General features: G+C 41.9%; 3 protein-coding genes across 4 annotated transcripts; 2 read left to right on the top strand and 1 right to left on the bottom strand.

Annotated features, from left to right (window-relative positions):
* The first annotated feature begins 910 nt into the window (after window positions 1-910).
* Window positions 911-13,007, top strand: LOC124051976 (AP-4 complex accessory subunit RUSC2). The gene is made up of 10 exons (XM_046375807.1): window positions 911-1,090; window positions 4,736-6,119; window positions 6,371-6,662; window positions 6,798-7,820; window positions 8,906-8,982; window positions 9,118-9,292; window positions 9,410-9,515; window positions 9,616-9,662; window positions 9,975-10,650; window positions 10,823-13,007. Exons 2-10 carry the CDS (start codon window positions 4,782-4,784, stop codon window positions 10,932-10,934), a joined length of 3,846 nt encoding a protein of 1,281 aa, XP_046231763.1. The 5' UTR covers window positions 911-1,090; window positions 4,736-4,781; the 3' UTR covers window positions 10,935-13,007.
* A 94-nt stretch (window positions 13,008-13,101) lies between these two features.
* Window positions 13,102-16,227, bottom strand: fam166b (family with sequence similarity 166 member B). 2 transcript variants are annotated; one of them, XM_046375808.1, is made up of 6 exons: window positions 15,893-16,227; window positions 15,236-15,420; window positions 14,600-14,748; window positions 13,966-14,092; window positions 13,343-13,555; window positions 13,102-13,233 (listed from the first exon to the last, which is right to left on the bottom strand). In XM_046375808.1, the coding sequence occupies exons 1-6, from the start codon at window positions 15,955-15,957 to the stop codon at window positions 13,139-13,141; spliced, it is 834 nt and encodes a 277-aa protein (XP_046231764.1). In that variant the 5' UTR covers window positions 15,958-16,227; the 3' UTR covers window positions 13,102-13,138. The 2 variants fall into 2 exon arrangements, with proteins under 2 accessions (XP_046231764.1, XP_046231765.1); XM_046375809.1 differs by having other exon boundaries at window positions 14,627-14,748; window positions 15,893-16,139.
* Window positions 16,228-17,561: 1,334 nt separating this feature from the next.
* si:dkey-106l3.7 lies at window positions 17,562-21,464 on the top strand. Its single transcript, XM_046375683.1, has 6 exons — window positions 17,562-18,287; window positions 19,749-19,901; window positions 20,103-20,283; window positions 20,395-20,477; window positions 20,638-20,732; window positions 21,053-21,464. Exons 1-6 carry the CDS (start codon window positions 17,658-17,660, stop codon window positions 21,132-21,134), a joined length of 1,224 nt encoding a protein of 407 aa, XP_046231639.1. The 5' UTR covers window positions 17,562-17,657; the 3' UTR covers window positions 21,135-21,464.
* The last annotated feature ends 420 nt before the right edge of the window (window positions 21,465-21,884 follow it).

Below are 21,884 nucleotides of genomic sequence, written 5' to 3'. Positions count from 1 at the left end.
ATGCTTTGCCTCCTCAGCTACAAAATTGACACAGTTATTGTGTCAGAGGTCTATAAATGGATAGTAGAGCTGGGAAAAGTGAGGAATTTTTTAAATATATATATAGTTTAGTTTGGTTTGGAGGGAACAAATATTAAAGCTGCTCTCAATTCTTTCTTTCATGACTTCAATGGTCTTGTACTTAGCTGCTGTGAGGAAGGAGACCGTGTCTGCTGGTTACTGAGGTCACTGAGATTTGTTGTGAGCAGCAGACCTCGAAAATGATTGTGCATAACTGCACGCTGCACTGCTGGTTTTTGACCACTGGAGGGCGACCTGAGCCAGGTTCACGGAGATGAATAAGCCACCAGCACTTTCGACATTGACCCACAAATTGTAGTATTGTATAAATAATGAAATTAAATTCCATTAAACTAGGCCACCAACAGTATAAAAGTACGCAGTTATTAAGTTTACAGTAGCCCTACTGTGTAATTGTCTCCATTGTTCAGGTATTTAATGTCTCCGTTGTTTATGTCCTTAAAAAAAATCGCACTGAGGGTGGGGGGGGGGGGGGGTTATTATTGATAATTATTATATTATTATTATTTGAATAGTTACACTTATGCTTAGTTTAAAAACTAACTATAAATTATGAAGAGATAAAAAGTTAGAAATGAAAAAAAAATGTATTCATTCGGCATAATTAATTGTAATAAATATGTCTTTTCCTCAATAGTCCCTATGTCAAAATTATGATTCAGTGTCTGACTGATAAGACACACATAACGCTGTGTAACTGTGGTCTTAAGTTAAACGCCTACTCGTTTATTTTTATCATTTTAAGGCTTTAATAATAACCTCTTTTCCTGTTTGAGCGGCGGGCGCTTCTCTCCTCTCATTGGTCAAAGCCACAGCGCCGTCACATCTCTGCCAGGCTGAGCGGTGCTGAAGAGGCGGCGTGAGGACCTCCGTGAGTGTCCGGACCTTCGCTGTCGTGTTACCCCATCATGTAGTCTTAACTCCACTCTTCCACATTGATTTTAATCGCAGATATCGGGTAGAAGAGATGAAAACACCAGCTTCCTAATGCAAACCTTAGACGGCACAGGTACGTCGGTCACTCGCAAGAGTTGTTTTTGGTTGCATGATTTTGGACCTAACCATGTATCGTAGTCAGACTTAGCTGGAAGACGAGGATGGACATCACCGGCTGACTGACGATTGTTTTCAAGTAGGTGTTAATGTGAAGGCGCGTCAGGAGGACACGCTGCTGAAAGACGCGTGAAATGCACGAGCGTTTGTCTTTAAACCGACTTCAGCTACTTTGTTTTGCAGTCAGTCATTCATTTGTATCCTGATGCTTATGCCTTGTCTCACTTTCTCTGAGGTTTGTGTCTGTCAGTGCGCGTGATAGTGTATGTGTGTGCGTGAAAGAGAGATAATACTTCAGTCATGGGTGGCTCTTTTGGCATGTGTGTCGTCTGTTGTCTGACTGTTGTCCCTCTTCAGCCACGGTTTCCATTTATGACCTGCCCGTTCTTTCTTGGGTGTCTTTTACATTCTTACATGAAATTCGTATCTAATTTTGTTATTGAGTTCTTATGCAAACTTTTGCTCACATGAACGTGGACCAACATGTAATGATATCAAGCATCATCAACCTCTGTTCCCAAGCATGACAACAACAGGGGCACCTTAGACTCTTTGCTCTCACTCAACCACCACAGACCCATCACTCATGTGAAATGGCTGACTTGACCTGACAGACATTTCCAGTGAAATATCTCAGTTACCGTAATCAAAACCATCTCAGTGTGCTCCAGTACCCAGACGACGGGGCTGCTTGGCTGTGCTGCAAGTTGGGTTGACTACAGTCGTGTCTTTGCAGTCACATTAGCCTACTTTCCTTTGCTACTGAACAATAAGAAGGGACACGATACAATGGGATCAAGTATTATGTTATCCCTTGCATTACACTATTATGTTATGAAACATATTGCTTTAATTGATTCTATTATGTTGTGTGCGATTATTTTGCACAGATCACGTCTCCTTCTCCTTTTTTCCTCACACCTATACATTCACTGCAGAGCAGTGCGGGATTCAGCGTCTTGCTCAAGGAGAACACACCAATCATATGATTAACTTCCTTCATGCTTTGCCTCCTCAGCTACAGCAATAAAAAGGATACTTTGCTGTGGAGTTATGCAATTAGCAAACGCCCATCTTTTTTTTACGCAGCTTAATGGCAAATCACATTTATATACTATGCTAGAAATACACCGACTGTGGTAAAACCTGGTTTTGGTGTTGTACAACTGAACTATAACTCTTTAAAATGCTCAGGTTTTTTTGTTTTGTTGTTAAATATGGACTCCAACAAAGCGTGTGAAGTACCTCAAACCAAGCCATGTCCATGTTTACATTGATCAGATGTACCAAGACGGAGTGACATTGTTGCACTTGACGATAATCACCCCCCCCCCCCCCCCCCCCCCCATGCATGTGTTTATACCTTCCAAACCAGTGATCACATCCAAACATCAGAACCTAACAGATGATGATGTCCTGTCTTTAAGCAGCTTGTTCAATAGTCGTGGAATCTTAATTCTCTCAGTCTTAACAAATAAGAATAGGAGAGTGCTCTGCCAGCCTCTAATGGCACATTTAGCTGCATCTGTGCTCAGTATGGATGAAAAACTAGAATAAGTGTGATGTGGCTACAGCATAAAATTCTCTTTTAGCTCTCGGTTCTGTTTTTGTGTCAGGGATGGTGTGATATGAGCATATTTTGGTGTGATGTGTTGTTATTTAAAATAGGCCTATAGGCCTTCATTAGTCCCACAGAACAGGAATTCTCATTTGTTGCCATGGTAAGGCTGTTGTTTATCATGACGATGTGATGGTGAAGAGGATTACCTCTTCATGGTCATCTGCCACAGATGTTGTTCAGGTTGTTTACATTGCATTACGCCCAGACAACAGCACAACAATCTGACATCTATGCACTGATGGCTGCTAGACACATTACATGGAGCCCAAACCTGGATGTCGCTTCTGAAATACTGAATTTTCTGAACATGATTTTCAGTCTCGTTTAAATTCAAAACATAACACCAAGACTATTTAACGCTGCTGAAGGCAGATGTCAGTGATGATGTGTGATTCTATCAACTTTGTTATTCAGAGTAACTTGATTTTTATTCATTTCGGGTTATTCATCTCTGTGGTTGACTCTTCAGTGTTTAAACAATTTGCCTGCAGAATCTACAGATGTTTTATAGTTTCTTTTACTCACTTTACTTCACAACAGTCCTCTTAGTTATATTTCATGATCTTTATAATTACCATGTTGATTCAAGCTAAATCACTAGTAATGTGTATGAATATTGTGGAATTGAATTAAGTAAAGTGGTGTGAAAATGTATTTACTCCTAGCAGTGCCAGCGGAGCATCTCTGCAGTGCAGCTGCCCTAGTTACAGAGCAGCTGAGTAACTGTGAGAGACAGCGGTTGGCCCAGGCAGAGAGAGGAGGAGTTTGTTAATGGGTGGCTGAATTATGGAGGGTAGGCTGTGCTGAGGGCCAGAAGCAGACAGCAGAGAAGGACTTTGAATGGAGGACCAGCGGTACAAAGTGAGGGAGCAGACTGCCAGCAGTCGCCTGCAGTTGTGCTTTATGTTTTTATCTTTTTCTATTCAGTTGGGATGCTTTTACCCCATGACGTGTTTTCTTTTTTTTTTATCGAAAACCTGTAATTAGGTCTCTGAGGCTTTAAGCCTGTCACAGCAATACAGCTAGAAAGGCCATCGAGGACAGAAAACTGAGAAAAAACAAGAAGCAGAATCCACTGGGAGATCAACATAAATACTTCATATGCAGACACCAAAAACAAAGATACACTGCATCCAGATTACATCCACATGCAGCATTAAAACATGTCTCCTTGGTCTAACTGTGCAAAATGGAAAACATTTTCACTCAAATGCTTACCTGTGCTAAGACTTCCCATGATGCCTTACAGAGTCAAATACTTCTCTGTTCAACTTACTTACATGAACAGATTTGCACTTTAAGGTGGCAAAATGGTGTATGGTTAGCACGGTCGCCTCCCACTGAGAGGGTTCCAGGTTTGAGTCTGAGTCTGTGCGGAGTCTGCATGTCCTCCCTGTGCCCTTGTGGGTTTCCTCTGGGTGCTTCCTCCCACAATCCCAAAAACATGCACATTAGGTTGATTGGCTACTCTACATCGTCCCTCGGTGTGAGTTTGTAAGTGTGTGTGATTGTATGTCTTTGTGTGTCAGCCCTGCGATTGACTGGCGACCAGTCCAAGGTGAACCCTGCCTCTCACCTGTTGTCAGCTGGGATAGGCTCCAGCCCCACTGTGACCCTAACAGATAAGCGGTATAGAAAATTGAGGGATTTTGATTGTTCATATTGTCTAAGAGATCTCAAGAATTGTGTCAAGGAGCCATAATACTCGTGGCTTACTTAAATTTGATTATCACTCATTTAGTAAGTTCAGTGTATTTTATCACCCTTGACAACAAACTGTGTTCAGAATAAATATACAATAGCAGTGGCAGTACGTGATTGTATTATATATTTTGTGTATTCACAGATATAATCCACGTCCACCTGTATATGAATCGCCTGGCATATTTGTGAAAATGTTTCTGCACTGCTGATATCACATTCAAAGCAGATCCATCACGTTTAGAAGTCATTCTGTTCTATTCTGTTCTCTCCTTTCAGGATTTAATTTTAGGAACATGGAGACAGTGTTCTATGATCCAGCAGTATGATAGGAGCATCCAGTCTCTCAGGGGACACCCTGATAGCGTGTCACTTCCCTGTGGTTCAGCTTCCCACTTGGCAGCTTCCTGTTCAGGCCCTGTGCGGCCCAGGCAAGAGGCCCAGTCGGCTCTGCTCAGTGGGCCTGACCCGAGCTGTGTCTCTCCCAGAACAAGACTCACTGAACCGAGAGCATGACTTCACTGGTGGCCGAAGACATTTTTCCAGCAGCTACAGTAGTCTCAATGAGGACCGAGTGGAGGAGGAGGGGGGCAGCGACAGCAGCGGGAGGTATGACTCCACCTCGTCACCAGAGGAGACGAGTTCCCGTGTTAAGACGGAAAGCTCTGAAGTCAGAAACAGTCTGCGGTCACACAACTCATTCCTTCCCAACACAGAGCTGGATGAGGATGAGGAAGATGAAGACAGTGATGGGGGGAATCTACACAGATACCATGAAGACTCATCTTTTGTGCTGCATGGAAATTCCAATTGGCCTCCAAGTTATGGTGTCAGAAATTATACAACGTTGCATGGGGACATGGACAGGGAATGGGGCAATGAAGGGACCATGTTGGGAGCTGAGAGTGATCAAGAGTGGCTCTCCAACCAGCCTATCCAGCTGGACTCTCTGCAAACCGAATGCCAGTGCTTTCATGTAAGCAGATCTGGCATCATGGCTTATGAAGAGCAAAACTCAGACAGACGGAGGGATAACATGTGTTGCTGCCTCCACAGCCAACACAAATGTTCCTCAGAGCTGTTCTCCAACAGCCACACAGACTATGCCAGCGACTCTTCCTGTAACAGTTCTGATGGTGTCTTGGTTAACTTCTGCACTATCTATAACAGGAGCAACAACCCTGCCACGCCTCATGACCTCAGCAGTCCTGCAGTCCGACCCTCTCAGTCATCTGAGGGATCTGTGTTCCTCAACCTCCAACCTGTTCCCAAGACTCCAGCTGAGGACCTTCAACATCATGACATGACAGTTTACTCTCCCCCAAAACAGGCAGATGACGTGACGCCCTCTGCATCCTGCTGGTCTCCTCAGGGCCTCGACTCTAACTGCAATCTTTACTCCCTTGAGCCACTACCCCCAGGTCTCTCCTCACTGGAGGTATCAGACCTGACTGCTTGTCTCCAAAGCCAGGCCACATTGGCCATAGGGACTAACCAGAAGTACTACAAGCTTGTGACCTGTGACCTGTCCTCCCAGTCGCCCAGCCCGGCCTGGTCCAGCCACACCAGCTGCCCTGAGGGTCAGTGCAGGAGCAGCCCCTTCCCTTCCTCTGAGCACCTCTTTGTTGATCAAAAGAAAGAAGGACATCAAGAAGTCAAGAAGGTAATGCTGTAATAAAGCAGCGCTTCTCTTAGTAATTTGTCTTTTTGATAGTTCTTAATTAATTAGAGAGTGGACCGCAGAGCACCATTTACTTGAAGCTTATAAACATTTTCTACAGATTTGATAGATTGTTGTATAAAACCTTGATAAAAAACAGTTACCTGCTGCTGAGTGGTACCAACACCTTGTGTAAAAATGTTTGCGATTTGATTATATTAACCTAAGTAGTTCTAACTTTGTGTTCCCATCAGGAGAAAGAGGATCACCAAAAGGAAAAAAGGTTCTCCTCTGCACAGTGCAGCGGCAAGTTTGACTCTCTGTTTCAGATCTGTGATTACCAAGTTGCCACCACCTCCACTGACAAAGCTCTCTGCAGGCAGAAACATACAGACAGCAGCCAAAACTTCTCCCACACGCCCTGTTCACTCTGCCCCAGCCGGTGTAGCCCACATAGCAGTAAATGCCAAGGCACAAGCAATACATCCACACAGCCATCTGTGATTGTGGACCAGGAGCACTGTGATTCTGATGCTACTGAGAAGGGTGAGGCAATGATTTTTTTTTTTCTTTGTGACTCAATTTTAGAAGTGAGAGACCAAAATATGCAGTGATACAATACCAAAGTGTTGAGTGAATTATCTGGTTCAATTATTTTTTTTTCTGCTACCTAAATCACAGGAGCATGTTCACTGGAAAATGCGGTGGTTCGCTACAGTAAGGCCCAGAGACCGACCTCGCTGCCCATCCAGCCCTTCGTGCTAGTCCCTGCAGACAAACCTCAGGCCCAGCACTTGGGCTGCCTTCTGGAGCAGTACATGAATCAGAAGAGCAACATGTCCAGTAGCTCCCAACCAGGCTTCAAGTTCAAGGGCAAAAGGAGTCGATGCTTCTCTAATCTTCAGCTATCACCAATGGGCAGCCATTACCCCGTCTTCCTGGAAGCTCCTTCAAGCTCTGATACCTGCTCCACCTGCACGCCAAGTCCAGAGTGCTTCAGCCGCAGACACACATGGAGTCAGTCCAGCAGAAGCCAAGAACACCCTAGTCCATGTACATCAAAAAGAAGCCTGGATACAACTGACACCAGCCCAAAGCCCACACTGGTTCAGGAGCAAGATAAAACTAGCCCATACTCAAGCAAAACCGGGACTAAAACTTTTTTAAATCTGATGTCAGCCCCAAACCCGTCCAGCCTTGCTAAAATCCCCATGTACCAGGATCTTATTAAAATCACCCCTGAGCAGAGCCATGCCAACACTGAGCCCAAAAGTCTCATTCAGCCCCAGACCCACACTTCCTACCATTCAGTGTTTTCTCATACACCACCCACTTTACCCCTAACCACTGACACCCTTCACCCAAACCTGCAGGTGTCCCTGTCTCCTCCCACAAGCTTACAACCCGAAATGAAGTTCCCTCAGGACCAGGCCGCACCTGCAACTGACTCTGGCTTTTTTCATGGTAGTTTTACAGCTGCCCTCTCCTCAGTAGCTCCTCTCTCCTCTTTGAGTTCTCTGTTGTCCTTTGCTGTTTCTGGACTGCACCCACAACAAATCCAGGACTCTGCTGGGCCCAATGGGAAGCCGAGTCAGAATCAACACAGTGAATCTCTGATCCTAAGTGACAGGCCGCCCACAGAGTTCTGCCTCTCACCCGACACATCTTATGAGTCCATGTCGATCAGCCATCTTCAGAGGAGAGGTGAGGCCAATGAATGACACTGATGAATGATACACTGTATCTGTGTGTATAAACGTGTTGTTAAATGCCATATGTTGAAATGGAGCAAAATGTGACCCAGTTGCAGTAATGACTGGATTCCACCTTGACTGGATTGTCTGTTCAGTGCTGAGCTGTTGTGAGCAGAAATAAAAACTCACTGTGCTGCAGCAGTGCCTTCAATACCCTGAAGGGGCTTCCTCTCAAACATGACCTATTTTTAACTCTCCCTGCACGGGATTGGCCAAGCCTTCTGCTCTGTAGCCTATGTGTGTGTGCGACTGCAAGCTTCAAGAGAAGACGAGAGGAAGAATGATGCAGTAGAAACAGTGTTAATAATTTATATTACACCTAATCATTTGGTTTTAGTGCTATCATATGGACCACTTGATTTGATGATACAAATATGAGCCTTTTGCGATCTGTTATCAATGATGGAGATGTTTCAGCAGCAGTGAACAGTCAGTGTGATGCAGCACTGCAGGCGGCATCAACATGCATAAAGAATTTACCATGACATTTGCAGAGGCAAGCCAGTATGAGATAAAGAAAGAAAGGCAGGGGAAGGAAGTCAGTGAGGATCGCAGCTAAAATAGAAAACTGACTGTTTTATCTTTCTCATTCACATTTGCATTCCTGCAATATGACAGTGAACCCAGAAAGCAAGGTAATGTTTTTTCTGACCTATTTAGTGAGATGAAAATCTGTAAGAAGTCGTTTTGATTTATTATTAAGAAATAAAAAAAAAATATCTGCAAGTGCAGTAGCATCATTTCAACATATTTTCAATACAAACCCAGCTGTTTAAAGAATTTTCTTGAAATGACGGTCAGTTTTGTCAGACAAGATAGACAGAACAATGCAAATCACTGCACCAGAATCAAAAACAATCATCCCACCACGCTAGCAGACTTTCAGCGATCAATAATAAGTTTACACAGAAAATACATAATATGGGGACATGTGTGGTTTATATTAATCTATCAATCTATCTATCTATATTTTAATCTAGACAAACAATATATGAAGCATCTCCAACTCATCTGACCTCTTTCCCACGTCTTTAGGTTTGCTGAGGTCCGTGAGCCGGGCAGTTGATTTGATCATGGCTCATTTTGGCAGCAGCAGGGACCCTGAAGAAAAGGTATCAATTAGCAGAACCAAGCTGTGTCACACTAGAAAACCTCCAAAATGATACCACTTACATTCAAGGACTGGAGTCAAATAAATCAAATGGGCAGGTAATACACTGTATCATATTTCTCTCCTTCTGCTACAGATGCGTCTGGGTAACAGCTCTCGCAGTCCCACAATCGCTGGTCTGGTCCTGGAACATTTGTGTCCAGCTATCCAGAATATTTTAGAGGACGGTCTTAGGGATCACAAACTGGATCTCATCATTGGGCAGCGGCGCAACCACTCATGGAGTGTGGTGGAAGTCTCTACTAGGATTGGTAAATGTAACCAGTGAACACGAAATCATGAATACACTTCTGAATCAGCTTGCCAGACATTAATAGATGGTTCTTTGTTGTCAAACTCGTTTTGGGCTCTGTCCTCGTCCACTACAGGTCCATCCACTAAGGTCCTTCACAGCCTGGTCTCCAAAATTAGACTGTGTCCACAGCTCAGCAGCCACTGCATGAGACTGAGAGCGTTCATCATGGGCCTGCTTAAGTAAGTACCAGTGCTACCTCATAAGTGATAGCAAAGAATGTTAATGAAATTAATGCACATAGGAGTATTTATCTTGTCTTTGCTATTTGTTCTCTTTCAGCTTGAGAGCTTTAGAATTTTGGCTCAGTCACCTTCAGAGTCAAAAAGGTGAGTCAGTTTATTGTGTTTTTGGCTGCACTACACTGTAGCATTGAGCAGGGTGGTCAGTTGGTCGACCGCTTTGGTCTACACTTAAATATTAACTGTTAAATGGACTGTCATGAAATGTAGTAACAGTATTATTATTCCTCACAGAAACTGAAATAAGATTGGTGATTTTACGAGTTTTTAGAACCAGTGTTAGCATTTAGCACAATAACAGCGTTGCAGAGCTGCTTGCTAAACTCTTGTTAACAGTTCTTAAAACTTCACCAACAAATTATTACATATGTGTGTTCACTCTCAGTAATGTCTCCACAGATGTTGTGACAACATACTACCATTCTTGGGGGTTTCTGTCCATGTCACTGGGTCAGTGCCAGCCCTTGTTTCAGGAGCTGCTGCTTCTGCTGCAGCCGCTCTCTGTGTTGCCCTTTGACCTGAACTTGCTCCTGGAGCCCCGACTGTTACGTAACAGACAGCTGTGTTCAGAAGAGGAGGGTTTTTCCCCACCTCCACCATGCTCAGCCCTCTTAGTGACCAGCTGGCCATTGCTGCAAGCTGACAAAAAGACAGACAGTAGCCACAGTGGTCAGCAAAGTACGATTTCACACCGGACAATCCCGGATCAGCAACAGTCTCTCATTTCTCACAATTGTGTCATGCAAGGTTACCAAGGGTTGCAGGCCAGCAGGAGTTCATTGTTAGCTCCTATTCCAGAGTGGTGGCCGACAGAGCCTAACCTTATAGATGGTGTAGTTGAAGGGGAGGACTGTAGCCATAATAATGTAGATACTTGGTCTCAAATAAGTATGGACAGCAGGCAAGAAGACAGGAGGGGAGAGAAAGACAGTGAGGTGCCAAATGGATCAGCTTGTGTCCAGGCTGGGAGTCCATGTCAGGCTTGGCATCGCTGGGCCAAACTGTTTGGCGCAGCTGATACTTCCACCAGGACGGAGACACTTTCTGAGGGTCACAGTGGAGCACAAACCAGGAGGTAGGAACCAGCATTAAGCAACTGCAGCTTCGCACCACTGTGTGTACATGAATGTGTTCTCTGAATCTGGGGTTTAGTCATTTATTTATTTATTTATTTAATTTTTGGGATTTAAGACTGAAATGGCAACTCTTTTCTCATAACCAATAACACTTTATCATTGATTTCACAGGTGCAGACGACCATCACAATGGCTGCATTTGGACAGATCGCAGCTTGGACTTTTGGCTCAATCCATCAAGTCAATGAAGCTAAGAGGAGCTTACACTGACAAGGACTCCTGAGAAGTAAATTGTCTCTGTTTGAAGGACAGAGTGGAGACGGTTCACTATAACAACAAAAAGTCTGAATTGCATGATAGACACAGTGCTCAGTCACATTACTGAGCTGACCAGAAGCACAAAAAATACAAGATCTTTGGCAATGGCCCATATTCATCAAGCTTTACCAGCTATTTGGAAATCCATTACTACGTTTGTGAGTCCTTTATTTTCTCATTAGCTAGTTTCAAATTAAATCTGTTTGCACCATTGCCGCTTTAGGAATATCTTAAATGTTGACAGATTTCATTTATTTATTTAGACATTTGTGCTTTATTTCTGATAATGACACCTGGAAAGAGATAAGAAAGGCACCGGAGTGAGGGGATGACATGCAGCAAAGGGCCTAGGGGTGGGACCAGGCCATTGCAACAAGGACTGAAGCTTTGATTCAAGAAGTATCAGGAATGTTTTCATCACTAAAAACTCCGTAGCACTGTCCAATCAAGGAAGTTTCTGTAGCATCACAACCTGTAGCATGACTTCCATTTTAGGATTCAATCTATATGTCAAATCAGCTAGTACTTTGCTTTATTGAATAAGCTTGCCATTATTCTCTTCCCCTTCTGTGACACTGTTTTGCAAGGGCACCATCGCTGCACCGTGGGCATAGCGCCATCCAAGACAAATGTGATTGGTTTAAAGAAGTACAAATAAGCCAGAGCACCTCTACCCCCAATGCATAATGATTATGGGCTCAGTCTGACCTTCCTCAAGCACTGGCACAGCACTAACACAAAGTGTGGAGATGAGTGTGGCCATAACCAATGCATACATGTGTTTAGAGTTGGTAGTATTTACCTAGTTCAGAATGAGTGGGAAATATCCAAATATGCTAACCAAACAGAAACTATTTAGCTAGTCATTTAATTTGATGTTAGCATAATTTTAATTTTGTAATTTGCGATAACTATAGTCTTATTTTTGTGAAACATAAAATAGTCAGTGGTATAAATATGCAGTAACAAATAGTCTCCAAGTAAGAACTATTTTGAGTGGTGCAATCTATTTTAATATAGTGATGCATAAATCTCCACATATTAAACACTACACCATAACCAGGCTTAGTTTGAACTTTTGAACTGATGTGGCAACCAGTTCTCTGTGTGAAGTGATCGTGATCTTAGAAAGTTCCCTGAATATTGTTTTACCAGTGTACTTTTGTAATCTATAGTCATATTAGACGTGAGATAAAGCCTCGTAAATACAGTCAGAAGCTGCTGGATCGTTATCACAGCAGTTCCTGACCTCTGTTCCAAGAAACAGCGTGATGAATGAGGGCCAGTTCCGCCATTTCCTCTTGTACTTTGGAATAACTGTAAGTAGGTTCCTCTCTTACCGGTTACTGTCCTTTGTATTTCCTGTAAGCAAACATCAGTCACGAAATGTGAATGCTGTAGACTGTTGGACATTCTTGTGGTGCAAACTATCCATTTCTCTCAAGTCACTATCATTATCTCCATAGCTGTACCTTTAATTCTAGGTGGGAAAAAAAAACAAGCAATACAGTTTTACTAATGGCAGATATTCTACACACCAGCCCTGTGGATTGATAGTGATGTTTTATATCCAGTAACTTTCCTTCTTGAGCAACTTCCCAGCATGGATTTACTGTAGGTGCATGACTTAACAAACAGTACAGTATTGTTCTTCAGTACTTCATAGATCTCTCAACTTCTTGTAAATGTTTTTATAGCTGTTGAGATAGGTTTTGGACATTTTCTGGCACTGAAATTTAAAGTGTGTAGGATTGCTCGGTATATAAAGTAATATGTCTTCCAATAAGGTTTGTTTGGTTGCACAAGTATAAGCCATCTTGTGGCTGTTTCAGGTATTTAAATGTGTGTCAGGTGTATTTTGATAGAATGATGGTTAGATGAAAAAGAGGAACAAGAATTTTTAATGTACTGCTTCGACATGAGGTATGTGAAGTTATTCCACCCATCATAATTTTTTCAACTTCTGAATGCTTCCTCTAATGCCCAGTGACAATCAAAGTCTGTCAATAAAGACATAACATATATACCCGTCTTCTTCTTCTCGTCACAGTAAACAATACAAATGTTAATTCGTGTGCCAGTATATTTTTTTGCACTACAGCACAAAGTGCGGAAATTTGAGGACTTCCTGATAAGTTTGAAATCGTTTTATTAACGTGGATGATGGTTTTATGACTTTTCCAGGAGGATCCTCTTGATGCCACTCTTTTCTAATGCCTCCTTGGATAGCTGACCAAAGGTATGTCCATAGGTAAACTTGTACCCTGTGGGATGGTGTGGATTTAGACATGCTTAACTTGATCTTAAACACTGACACTATAAAATTGCTGATCACGAGGCTTTTATAGTGTGAAATGTGTTGCTGACACTGACCTGGGATGTGTCCTGTGAATGATGGCACCAAACCGGTATTTGCTGGATAGATTTTAGGCATGGAAGTTACTGTACTGTCCTTCTCCCCTGAGGTGTTTTGGGATGTGGGGTCGCGTCGCTGCTGTGACCCAAACTGGGTCAGTGCCTGGTTGGTAATGATGGGGAAACCTTTGCCAATTAGGTAGCGAGACTTTGGCACATGCCCTGTAAAACCTGTAAAAAGACGTCACTCAGTGAGCTTCTGGAGTATTTCAGGAATTCTGTGATATAGTATGCTTCAGAATATATCCAAACCATTATCAGTGTTGTTCATATGAGTCTAGAAAAATCACTCATTTCTGCAGTTCTCAGCGTTCAGTCTCTTTTAGTCTCAAGATTGCACATGCCATTTTCAGCAAATAAAAAAAAAGCTCCAAAATCTCAACTGAAAACAACTGAATGATAATTTTACTTTAATCTGACGGATGTGCAAACAGGCAGCTGTTTGCAAACAACAACTGTTATGTATAACTATCAATTTGATATGTTGTGTTCACACCATTGCTGCCAAGAAAAAAAAAGGCTTCTGTAGGTTTAATGTCAAATGTATGATATGAATCAACTGTCAAAGTTGTCTGTGATACCTGAGATGAAGTACTTGTGTGGGTCATCAGCATCCATTAAATATGGACTTAAAGTAGGGGTCAAGGACTTCAAGGGCTTGTAGATGAACACTTTGTCAGAGACTGCTGTCAATGGGAGTTTTGGTCTCTGTGCCAAAACATAAAGGAGAATAATCAAACATGCATGAAAGATTTTAAGAGCTCTAAGATCACAACTGATCACATACCAATGCTGTTTATAAGTTCTAACATAAAATTTACAGGCAACAAAGACTCAACTTAACAATACAAATAATACCAATAAACACGTGTTTAATGTAAACCTGCAGTGAAGTTGACATCAGTAAGTTTGTGCAAGTGGTTCAAGTGAATGGAAATTTGTGCCACAATAAAATTGAGTATACTGCTAATAATTACGTTTAAGTATAAAAACAAAAGGTTAATGATGTGGCGTAATTAGTGAATCTGAATTTGGTCCTACTGGAAAGCTGAGCAGTTTTTTTTTCTTTTCTTTGGGCGGATTACATTACAGTGAACTGACACTGGAGTTCCACCATGGATAATTAAACAAGTGTGAACCTATTCAGCGGTGCCGCGTCAACATTTATGTGTGTGTATGAGGTCAGTAGAGTGACATCAGGTGTGTGTAGGTTACATCAAATTGTTGGTTGCCATAGTTAACCTCAGGTAGCAGGTCTGCTGACTGCGTCTTTGCTCTTCTCTCCTGGTAAAACTCAGACAGCGATTTACGACACATTTCAGAGTAGCTGCAGGCAAAGTGGTTTTGTCTTCTCGGAATGAACCCTAGAACACCAAAAAAGCAACATTAAAGCAAATTTCATGTGGTGTCTACTCATGAAGGCACTTTTGTTTATGGGTCTCTGAGATTTCTGCGTCCATCCCCAATACAGTGGAAGAGGAATAGATTTTGTCCCTGGTGTTTACCCCAATCAGTAATGTCATCACAATATCATAAATGTGGCTTTTGGGTTCGTGTTATCTTGATTTTCAACACTGTTCCACTTAACTGGTCATTTATACTTAATAATTTAGCAAGTGCTCAGATTATCCTCATCTTCTGATGGTCTCATGTTGTTGTGTAGTGAAAACTAACACTTGTAAATGCTCACTTCCAGATTTCACTTATAACTGACACATAGTGCTGATTGGTATTTAGTTATTTCACATCATAACTAGGCAGTTAACTGCTTGTATATTCATACATGTATATTCATATCCCAAGATTAAAACTGTTTTCCAGGGGGTGTAGCTATGTGTATGTGATAGCTACCTGTGAATCCAGGTATCACCTCCCTCACGTTACTGCTGCTCAGTGTCAGAGCAGTGTCGGGCTGAGCCGTGTGGAGGACCAAGCGATCGGAGTGTCTCACCTCAGGGTTGGTGAGCAGCTCGGCTGTGAGCTTGGCATAAGACTTCCCCATACTGTACTTCAGCTGTGGACAGTGCCCTGTATAGCTGAACACAACAGGGGTTCTGAGGTGAACACAGCAACTCAGCAGCATCTTTTGAATTGGTTGGGAGTGAATTTATAGTATCATTTTAACATATTTAACACAAACTTTATGAGAAATTTACATCAAAGTCATATTTTGTGTAGACAAAAAACAAACAAACAAACAAAAAAAACCTCATTGTACTGCACTCCTGTGTCTATATTTTGGGGACAAATTACCAACAACATATATTAAACGCCACTCTGACAAAACTTTAATCAAATAATTAAATTAGTAATTATACCATAATTTTAGTTTTGTTTTTTTGTTGTTTATTTTTACAAGGATATCACAATACAGCTGACATGTGTCTCCTGTGAATTTAACAACAGGCTACTGGTTTGCAGTCCAACCTGCGCAGTCATGTTACATATATTATTTTATCCTCAATATTAAAATTAACTGGTCATTTCGAAAGGCACACATGTACTTACCCCGGTATATAATATGGCTCAGGTGTCAGTGAAACTTTGCTGAATTTAGGGGCGTGTTTGTCCATGTTGATCGTGTCGGACGCTGAAGCAGGTCGCCTTCACGCCGTGTTTACTCGTTGCTACAGAGAATTAAACCTAAACAAACAGAAAGAGGCCGACGACATTCAACTGACGAGGCTTTTTTTCTGCCGGGATAATATAAAAACTGCTGTTGTTGTTTTAAGACTGTTTGAAACGGGAATTCACAGTCCGTTACGCTTTTTAATGTCAAATCCAGCAAATAATGTACCCATACGCACTATAAATGCTTGTTAAGTTATTGTCTATAAGGTTCTAAATAAAGAGCCCAAATAGGGAAAATGGACATTAGAATAAAACAGATCAAACGCGTGTTGAAAAGTTGTACTGGTTTTTTATTGAGTGATTTTTTTAAAAACAGAGGCTTCTTGAGAATTAGTCAACAGTGCCACCTAGCGGCTGAGTATGAGGAGGAGGAACAGTGATCGGCATAATTAGCAATAAATAAAGATTAAATAAAGGGCCCCGCGTATCTTAACTATTAAAAGTATAGTATACAAGAAGAAAAAAGTGTTAGTTTTATTTTTCATTTTTATTATTGAGGTATATTTTCGGTTGTATTTTCTGTACATTTTATGTCCCCATATAAAGTTCTAAACAGTGTTTCAAAGCCTTCATGAATCAAATTCATTTTTTTGTATTTATTTTCTCCCTAACTGTGGGATAAAAGTAACTACCACCAGATTAGTCCCCCGAGTTCTAACAGAAGACAAACACTCAGTGTCCACAGTTGTAGCTAAAGTCCTGATATGAATGTGTGTAAAATCTTTTAAGACAGAAACAAACAAAGATAAAAGTAAACAAAGAGAAACGAATAAGCGAACAAGAGATTTGGAGTTTCAATACTGTTGGTTGTTTAAGTAGAAAATAATACAAGTGGACTGGATAGCTAAATCACAGTTAACATGCAGATGTAACTGTGCACCAACTGAAAATAATTTGCTTTTGTCTTGTTTTTCCAGGATTGCGATTGACCCTGCGATCAGATGACCCATCCTGTCTCGGTTCACCTGGGGAATGTAGATCAGATCAGCACATGCGACTGTCCATTCTCCACATTCCTCTCAGATGAATCTTGCTGAAATGACGAAATGGGGTTTACTGTTTCATCTTCTTCTTACAGTTTCCATTTTCACACACACATAGCATAGCACTGTATCTGCTGAGGAATTCAAACATATTGTGTTACTCTTCACACTCACGAACAAAGGAGTGTTAAGTGTGAATTTTCTTTACATTTCATCTTGTGGAAGGTGCCAGTCCTGTGACTTGTTTTATCTCTGATGTGATTTTACTTATCAGCATTCCTTTACATCTGAAAAGCACTCTGTAACCGCTGTGCACAGAGCAAATCTATGTCATAGCCTGTACTTGTTATGTCTTGAATTTCTTACTGGTGTCAGGACAATTTCAACATTTCAAATAACACAGCCGATGAGTCACTCTCCTCCCAGGATTTAGTGACAGGAAGGAGCAGGTATGAACACGCACCTCCGCGCTGTGACAGGTCAGATGCTGGGGATGGGTGTGGTGAAGAAACAGAGGCGGATCAGAGGGGATGTTTTGAATTCTGCATCGCCGGTTTGCCTCAGCTAATGACTGTGTGGGCTGTCCAAGCTGGAGTTCATTTTCCTGTTGCAGCTCAGCAGCAGAAGAGGTGTGAGGGACAGAGAGCAAACGTCTGGAGATGAATCTGTACAGGAGCTTTGGAAACCTCATGGAGGCTTGGATAACTGAAGAAGGTCAGTGTTCGTACTCAGAGGGGCAGGAAAATAATGATGAAGACTCTTCTTCACTTTCCTCTCCCATGGGGACTAACCCGCGCTCAGAATCGGTGGACTCTGGAGTGGAGACAGCCAGCTCTGACATGTCATTTCCTGCCACTTCCTGCTCCATCTCAACAGATAACACAGAAATAGAGACCTTTACATCAGAAGGAGAAGTCTCAACATCACAGTCTCCTGTCCTCTCCTCCCCTCTGCCTTCTTCTTCTTCACCTTCCTCCCCACGCCTTTGTTCCACCAGAGCTCAGGAAGGCTCTATTGCCTTGCACCAAAGAGTGGAGGAAGCACTGCAAAGGACTCACTCTAAGCTTATAAAGGACAACACACTGCCCCTTACAGTGGACGATGTGCTCAGGCGACAGCCTCGGGCATCTTTTCTACCCAAACGACACGCATCGGAGTTAGTGAGAGGTCAGAGGTCAGAGAGCTTTGGCCTCAGGAGGACCGTCAACCCATTAGTCCCCATGGGCCTGACTCGAAGACGACCGATGTCTATGATTTCTTACAAGCAACCAGCTCAGACAAGATTAGAGGTGAGATACTTTTTCTGTCACAAAGCAAACTGTGTGCAAATATCTAAGGCTGTGGCATTTCTGGAAAAACAGAAGAGATACAAACAATTCTCTCTGTGTTTATTTGGGAGCGGTTTCAGCATTACACCAGTCACATCACCAGTTTCACAGTAACGTGCATGGTCTTGCACAGCACAGGCCGGTGAATGTAAAAGGAAAGCCCGAGAGAATGTCTCAAAGGTGTGACAAGGCCTCTACTTTAACTGTAGTTAAAGGGTTGCAACACACCAAGCTGCTCTCAGATTTAAAGTAGGGCAGGCACGTCATTACTCATACAGGATCTCTTTCTGATGCTTTTCAACTCGTCGAGTTTGTCTTTGGTGAAAGGGCTCATAAACCAGTCTGCCCAGGTGACTTTCCCCCCACAGGCACAGGAGGAATGGATGGAGACACGTGGGGGAAGTTGAGCAGTCTGTGGTGTTTTGGATGACTGTGACAGAAACATTGTTAGCCAGATGGTGGAAAATATTTGTGTTGATTTGAAAGTTGATTTTGTTAAAGCACACTGGGGACATTCCTCTTCAATGAGTCGGTGAGCTCAAAGTGAAAATCAGGTTGTACTGACAGCACACAAAGGCACTGAAACAATAGGATTAATGGAACTAGTTGCATTTAATTAACTTCACAATGTTTTTTTAGTGTTTGGGTGTGTGTTCACTTTTTTTGGAATGTGCGCCAGGCTTTGAGAAATACAATACTGAGACGCCACACACTGCAAGTCAACGTAATTATACTTTTTATAATTATATGTAATTAAATTTTTATTGTGCTGTTGTAGAAGTCGTGCCATGTTTGTGAACATGTTTTAATAGAAAGTGTGAAGCAATCAGTCAACCTGGATATTCTGACTAAACAGGTCGAGGGTTTTTCTTCTTTTCAAAATTCTACATCCCACATGTTCAGATTATGAAAAATAACTGCTAACATTGCTGCTAACATCTAAACATCAGAAACGTTTCTGATGTTTAGATCCTAAAGTGCAAACCATCTTCACCATCTAAGCATGCTAAATAATTCTGCACGTAAACCCAAAGCACTGAGTTAAGTCAATTTGACTTGGCACTAAATGTAAGATCAGAAGATCACCAAAGTTATTAAAATTCAGCCTGAGGGAGACGTGAATGTATGTCACCATATTTCATGACATCCATCCAGTACTAGCTCAAAGTCACAAATTTGCTAGAAACCTGCTAGAAATATCTTGCTATAGGAAAGTCAGGGGTTACTAAAGTCAGTGGGCTTCATCATAATGTGCCCACCAAAAATTGCTACAGGATAATATCGGCTATGATTTATTTATACTGCAGTATTTCGTAAGATTTCTCCAAAATTTTTCACCAGTGAGATAACTAAACTTGTATGTACTGCGTTTTTATTGTATCCCACAAGGTAATGTTTTTCAATGATCATTGATGTGTGCAGGACCTCAGTGAGACGGAGGAAAAGGGACTGAGTCCGGGGCTCAGCTACTTGGAGGAGGTGTGCCAGATGTTAGAAGAAATTGCTAGAAAACAGATGCACAACCAAGCATTACAGATGGGGATGAATGTCCTACAGGAGTATCAAGACATGGAGGTGAGCCAGCCGAAGACATTCATGCATTGTGTCTTTGCAAGGCGGTTATGAAGATGACACAGTTTCCACAGTGGACCGTGTTTATGAACATGACACGGGCTTGTCAAGCTGGTTAATGATCTGATGTCTTCTTGCAGCCTGAGGGTTACTATTATTCAATCGTGACAACATTGTCTCTCCAATCACTTGGTTCTCTTTCAGGCTCTTGACACCTGTCAGAGCGGCTTTCAAAGTGCTGATGAGGACCTTTCTTCTTGTCGAAGGCCTGAAAATAAAACAAGGGCAGAGTGCAGTTCCAGTGAACCCCAGCGGAGGAAAGACTATCGCAGACATTTTCGGCAGAGATCAGCTTCGGACACGACCATTGCAGCGCTGCATTTAAGTGAGTCATAGTCTATTTTTAATTCAATGTATTTTTAAATGATTTAGATGGATTCCCATGTGAGAAAAATCTTGTGTGTGCTGTGGTGACATTATTGTGTGCTTGGTGTAGGAAAGTTAAAAGCAGACTGCAGAGGGCAGCATCTGAGTACAGATGACCTGCTGGAGAAGACAGAGGAAGACCATAAAAAGCAGGTAGAAACACATAATCGCGACACAAGTAATGACCACAATCAAAAGAGCCGCTAGAGAATATATCCATGTTATTCTGACTGAATTATAAGTGTGTTTTATGAGAGATATGTTAATTCTGTTTGTTCCCCATAATGTATAAATAATAATTTTGTCTTCTCAGGAATCTAAAGAGGAGGAGAGGAGTAAAATCAACATGAACTGGAAGTTTAAAATGATGTCTTTGGGAAGAGAGACATCCCTGCGAGACAGAAAGAGGTGAGATATTATGTTTCTTACTGTGACCTCTGAGGGTGGCAGTATTATTAATCTCATGTACGCAGGATGCATGATGCTCTGAGGAAATGTATGTGTCATGTGCCATGTGTCCAACGTGGCAACGGGCCACACTGATGCAGTGGTCCAGAGCTAATGCACAGTGGAGGCGGAGGCTTTGCTGGGAGTTCATTTTCAGTCTGTGCTTCTGTTCCCCTTGAACATCTTGTCCCCTTTTTTAATGAACGTTAGCTTGCATACCGCTTGCAGCTTTCCACAATCGCTTGCTTCAGCTCTGTTTCATGAATTTTTTATCTATTCAGCCAACAGATGCAGTCAGCTGAGAAAAACTCAGCCCGGCGACGGTTCATCCAGCTGTTCAGGAGGAAAACTCTTCTTGTATAAATGAGGCTGGACATTTTGGTTTTATTCTTAAGAGGAGAAAGCTTCCCTGTCACTGCTTTCAAAATGACCTCCTATTCAGTGCATGTGAAGTAGCAATCTGCCATGTCTGCTATGTCTATATTGCCTTTATAATTTATGCTGATAAATAATGATGTGATGGAGAGTTAAATATCTTGTAGCACTACAAAGTTCGACTTTACAAAAATCAAACTTGTATTTATTTTTTCCCAGTCAAAGCTGCAGATTGGTTAATAAAACTGATTTCCATAATATTTCACTGTACATGTCAAGTAACATAGTGTAAATATAACTCTCTGAAAGTCTTTTTCATTTTGTCTTGGTGTATTTGTGCAACATGAAAGGAATACACTTATCATCACATATCTGTCAAATACCCACATGCTGTATGTCAACATGATATGACTGACTTTCTTTATGTGGTGCAAATATGAACTGAGGCAACAGCTGATGATTATGTTGTGTGCCCCGACCTGCAATCAATGTTATTAATCTTTTAATCTATGAAATGTCAGTTCAAAGGCTGAATACAATCACAATGATATAAAAAGTAGCCAATCCTCACATTTGAGAAATTGGATCCAGTGAAGGGCTCAAACAATTCATTACTTATAAAAATCCTTCATGATAAATTTTCAGTTGATGGATGAATTAACTAATTGTTTCAGATTAGATTTAGAAGCATCAAAGCTATTTCTAAATTAAATAGAAGGAACAGGATGTAAATTAAGG

This window comes from Scatophagus argus, chromosome 20, assembly GCF_020382885.2.
Source record: "Scatophagus argus isolate fScaArg1 chromosome 20, fScaArg1.pri, whole genome shotgun sequence".
Taxonomy (NCBI): domain Eukaryota; kingdom Metazoa; phylum Chordata; class Actinopteri; family Scatophagidae; genus Scatophagus; species Scatophagus argus.
Note: the sequence above shows the minus strand (reverse complement) of the source record. Positions and strands in the feature narration are given on the sequence as shown.

Bases quoted from the DNA above. Each gene is read 5' to 3' on its own strand.
- LOC124051976 (XM_046375807.1), top strand. From the start codon at position 4,782: ATGATAGGAGCATCCAGTCTCTCAGGGGACACCCTGATAGCGTGTCAC. The intron at 9,516-9,615 runs GTAAGTACCAGT...GTTCTCTTTCAG, and splicing joins TTCATCATGGGCCTGCTTAA to CTTGAGAGCTTTAGAATTTT. The intron at 9,663-9,974 runs GTGAGTCAGTTT...ATGTCTCCACAG, and splicing joins TCACCTTCAGAGTCAAAAAG to ATGTTGTGACAACATACTAC.
- fam166b (XM_046375808.1), bottom strand. From the start codon at position 15,957: ATGGACAAACACGCCCCTAAATTCAGCAAAGTTTCACTGACACCTGAG. The intron at 15,421-15,892 runs GTAAGTACATGT...TGTTGTGTTCAG, and splicing joins GAGCCATATTATATACCGGG to CTATACAGGGCACTGTCCAC. The intron at 14,093-14,599 runs GTAACCTACACA...GTTTTGGCACAG, and splicing joins ATGGCAACCAACAATTTGAT to AGACCAAAACTCCCATTGAC.
- si:dkey-106l3.7 (XM_046375683.1), top strand. From the start codon at position 17,658: ATGAATCTGTACAGGAGCTTTGGAAACCTCATGGAGGCTTGGATAACT. The intron at 18,288-19,748 runs GTGAGATACTTT...TGATGTGTGCAG, and splicing joins CAGCTCAGACAAGATTAGAG to GACCTCAGTGAGACGGAGGA. The intron at 19,902-20,102 runs GTGAGCCAGCCG...GTTCTCTTTCAG, and splicing joins AGGAGTATCAAGACATGGAG to GCTCTTGACACCTGTCAGAG.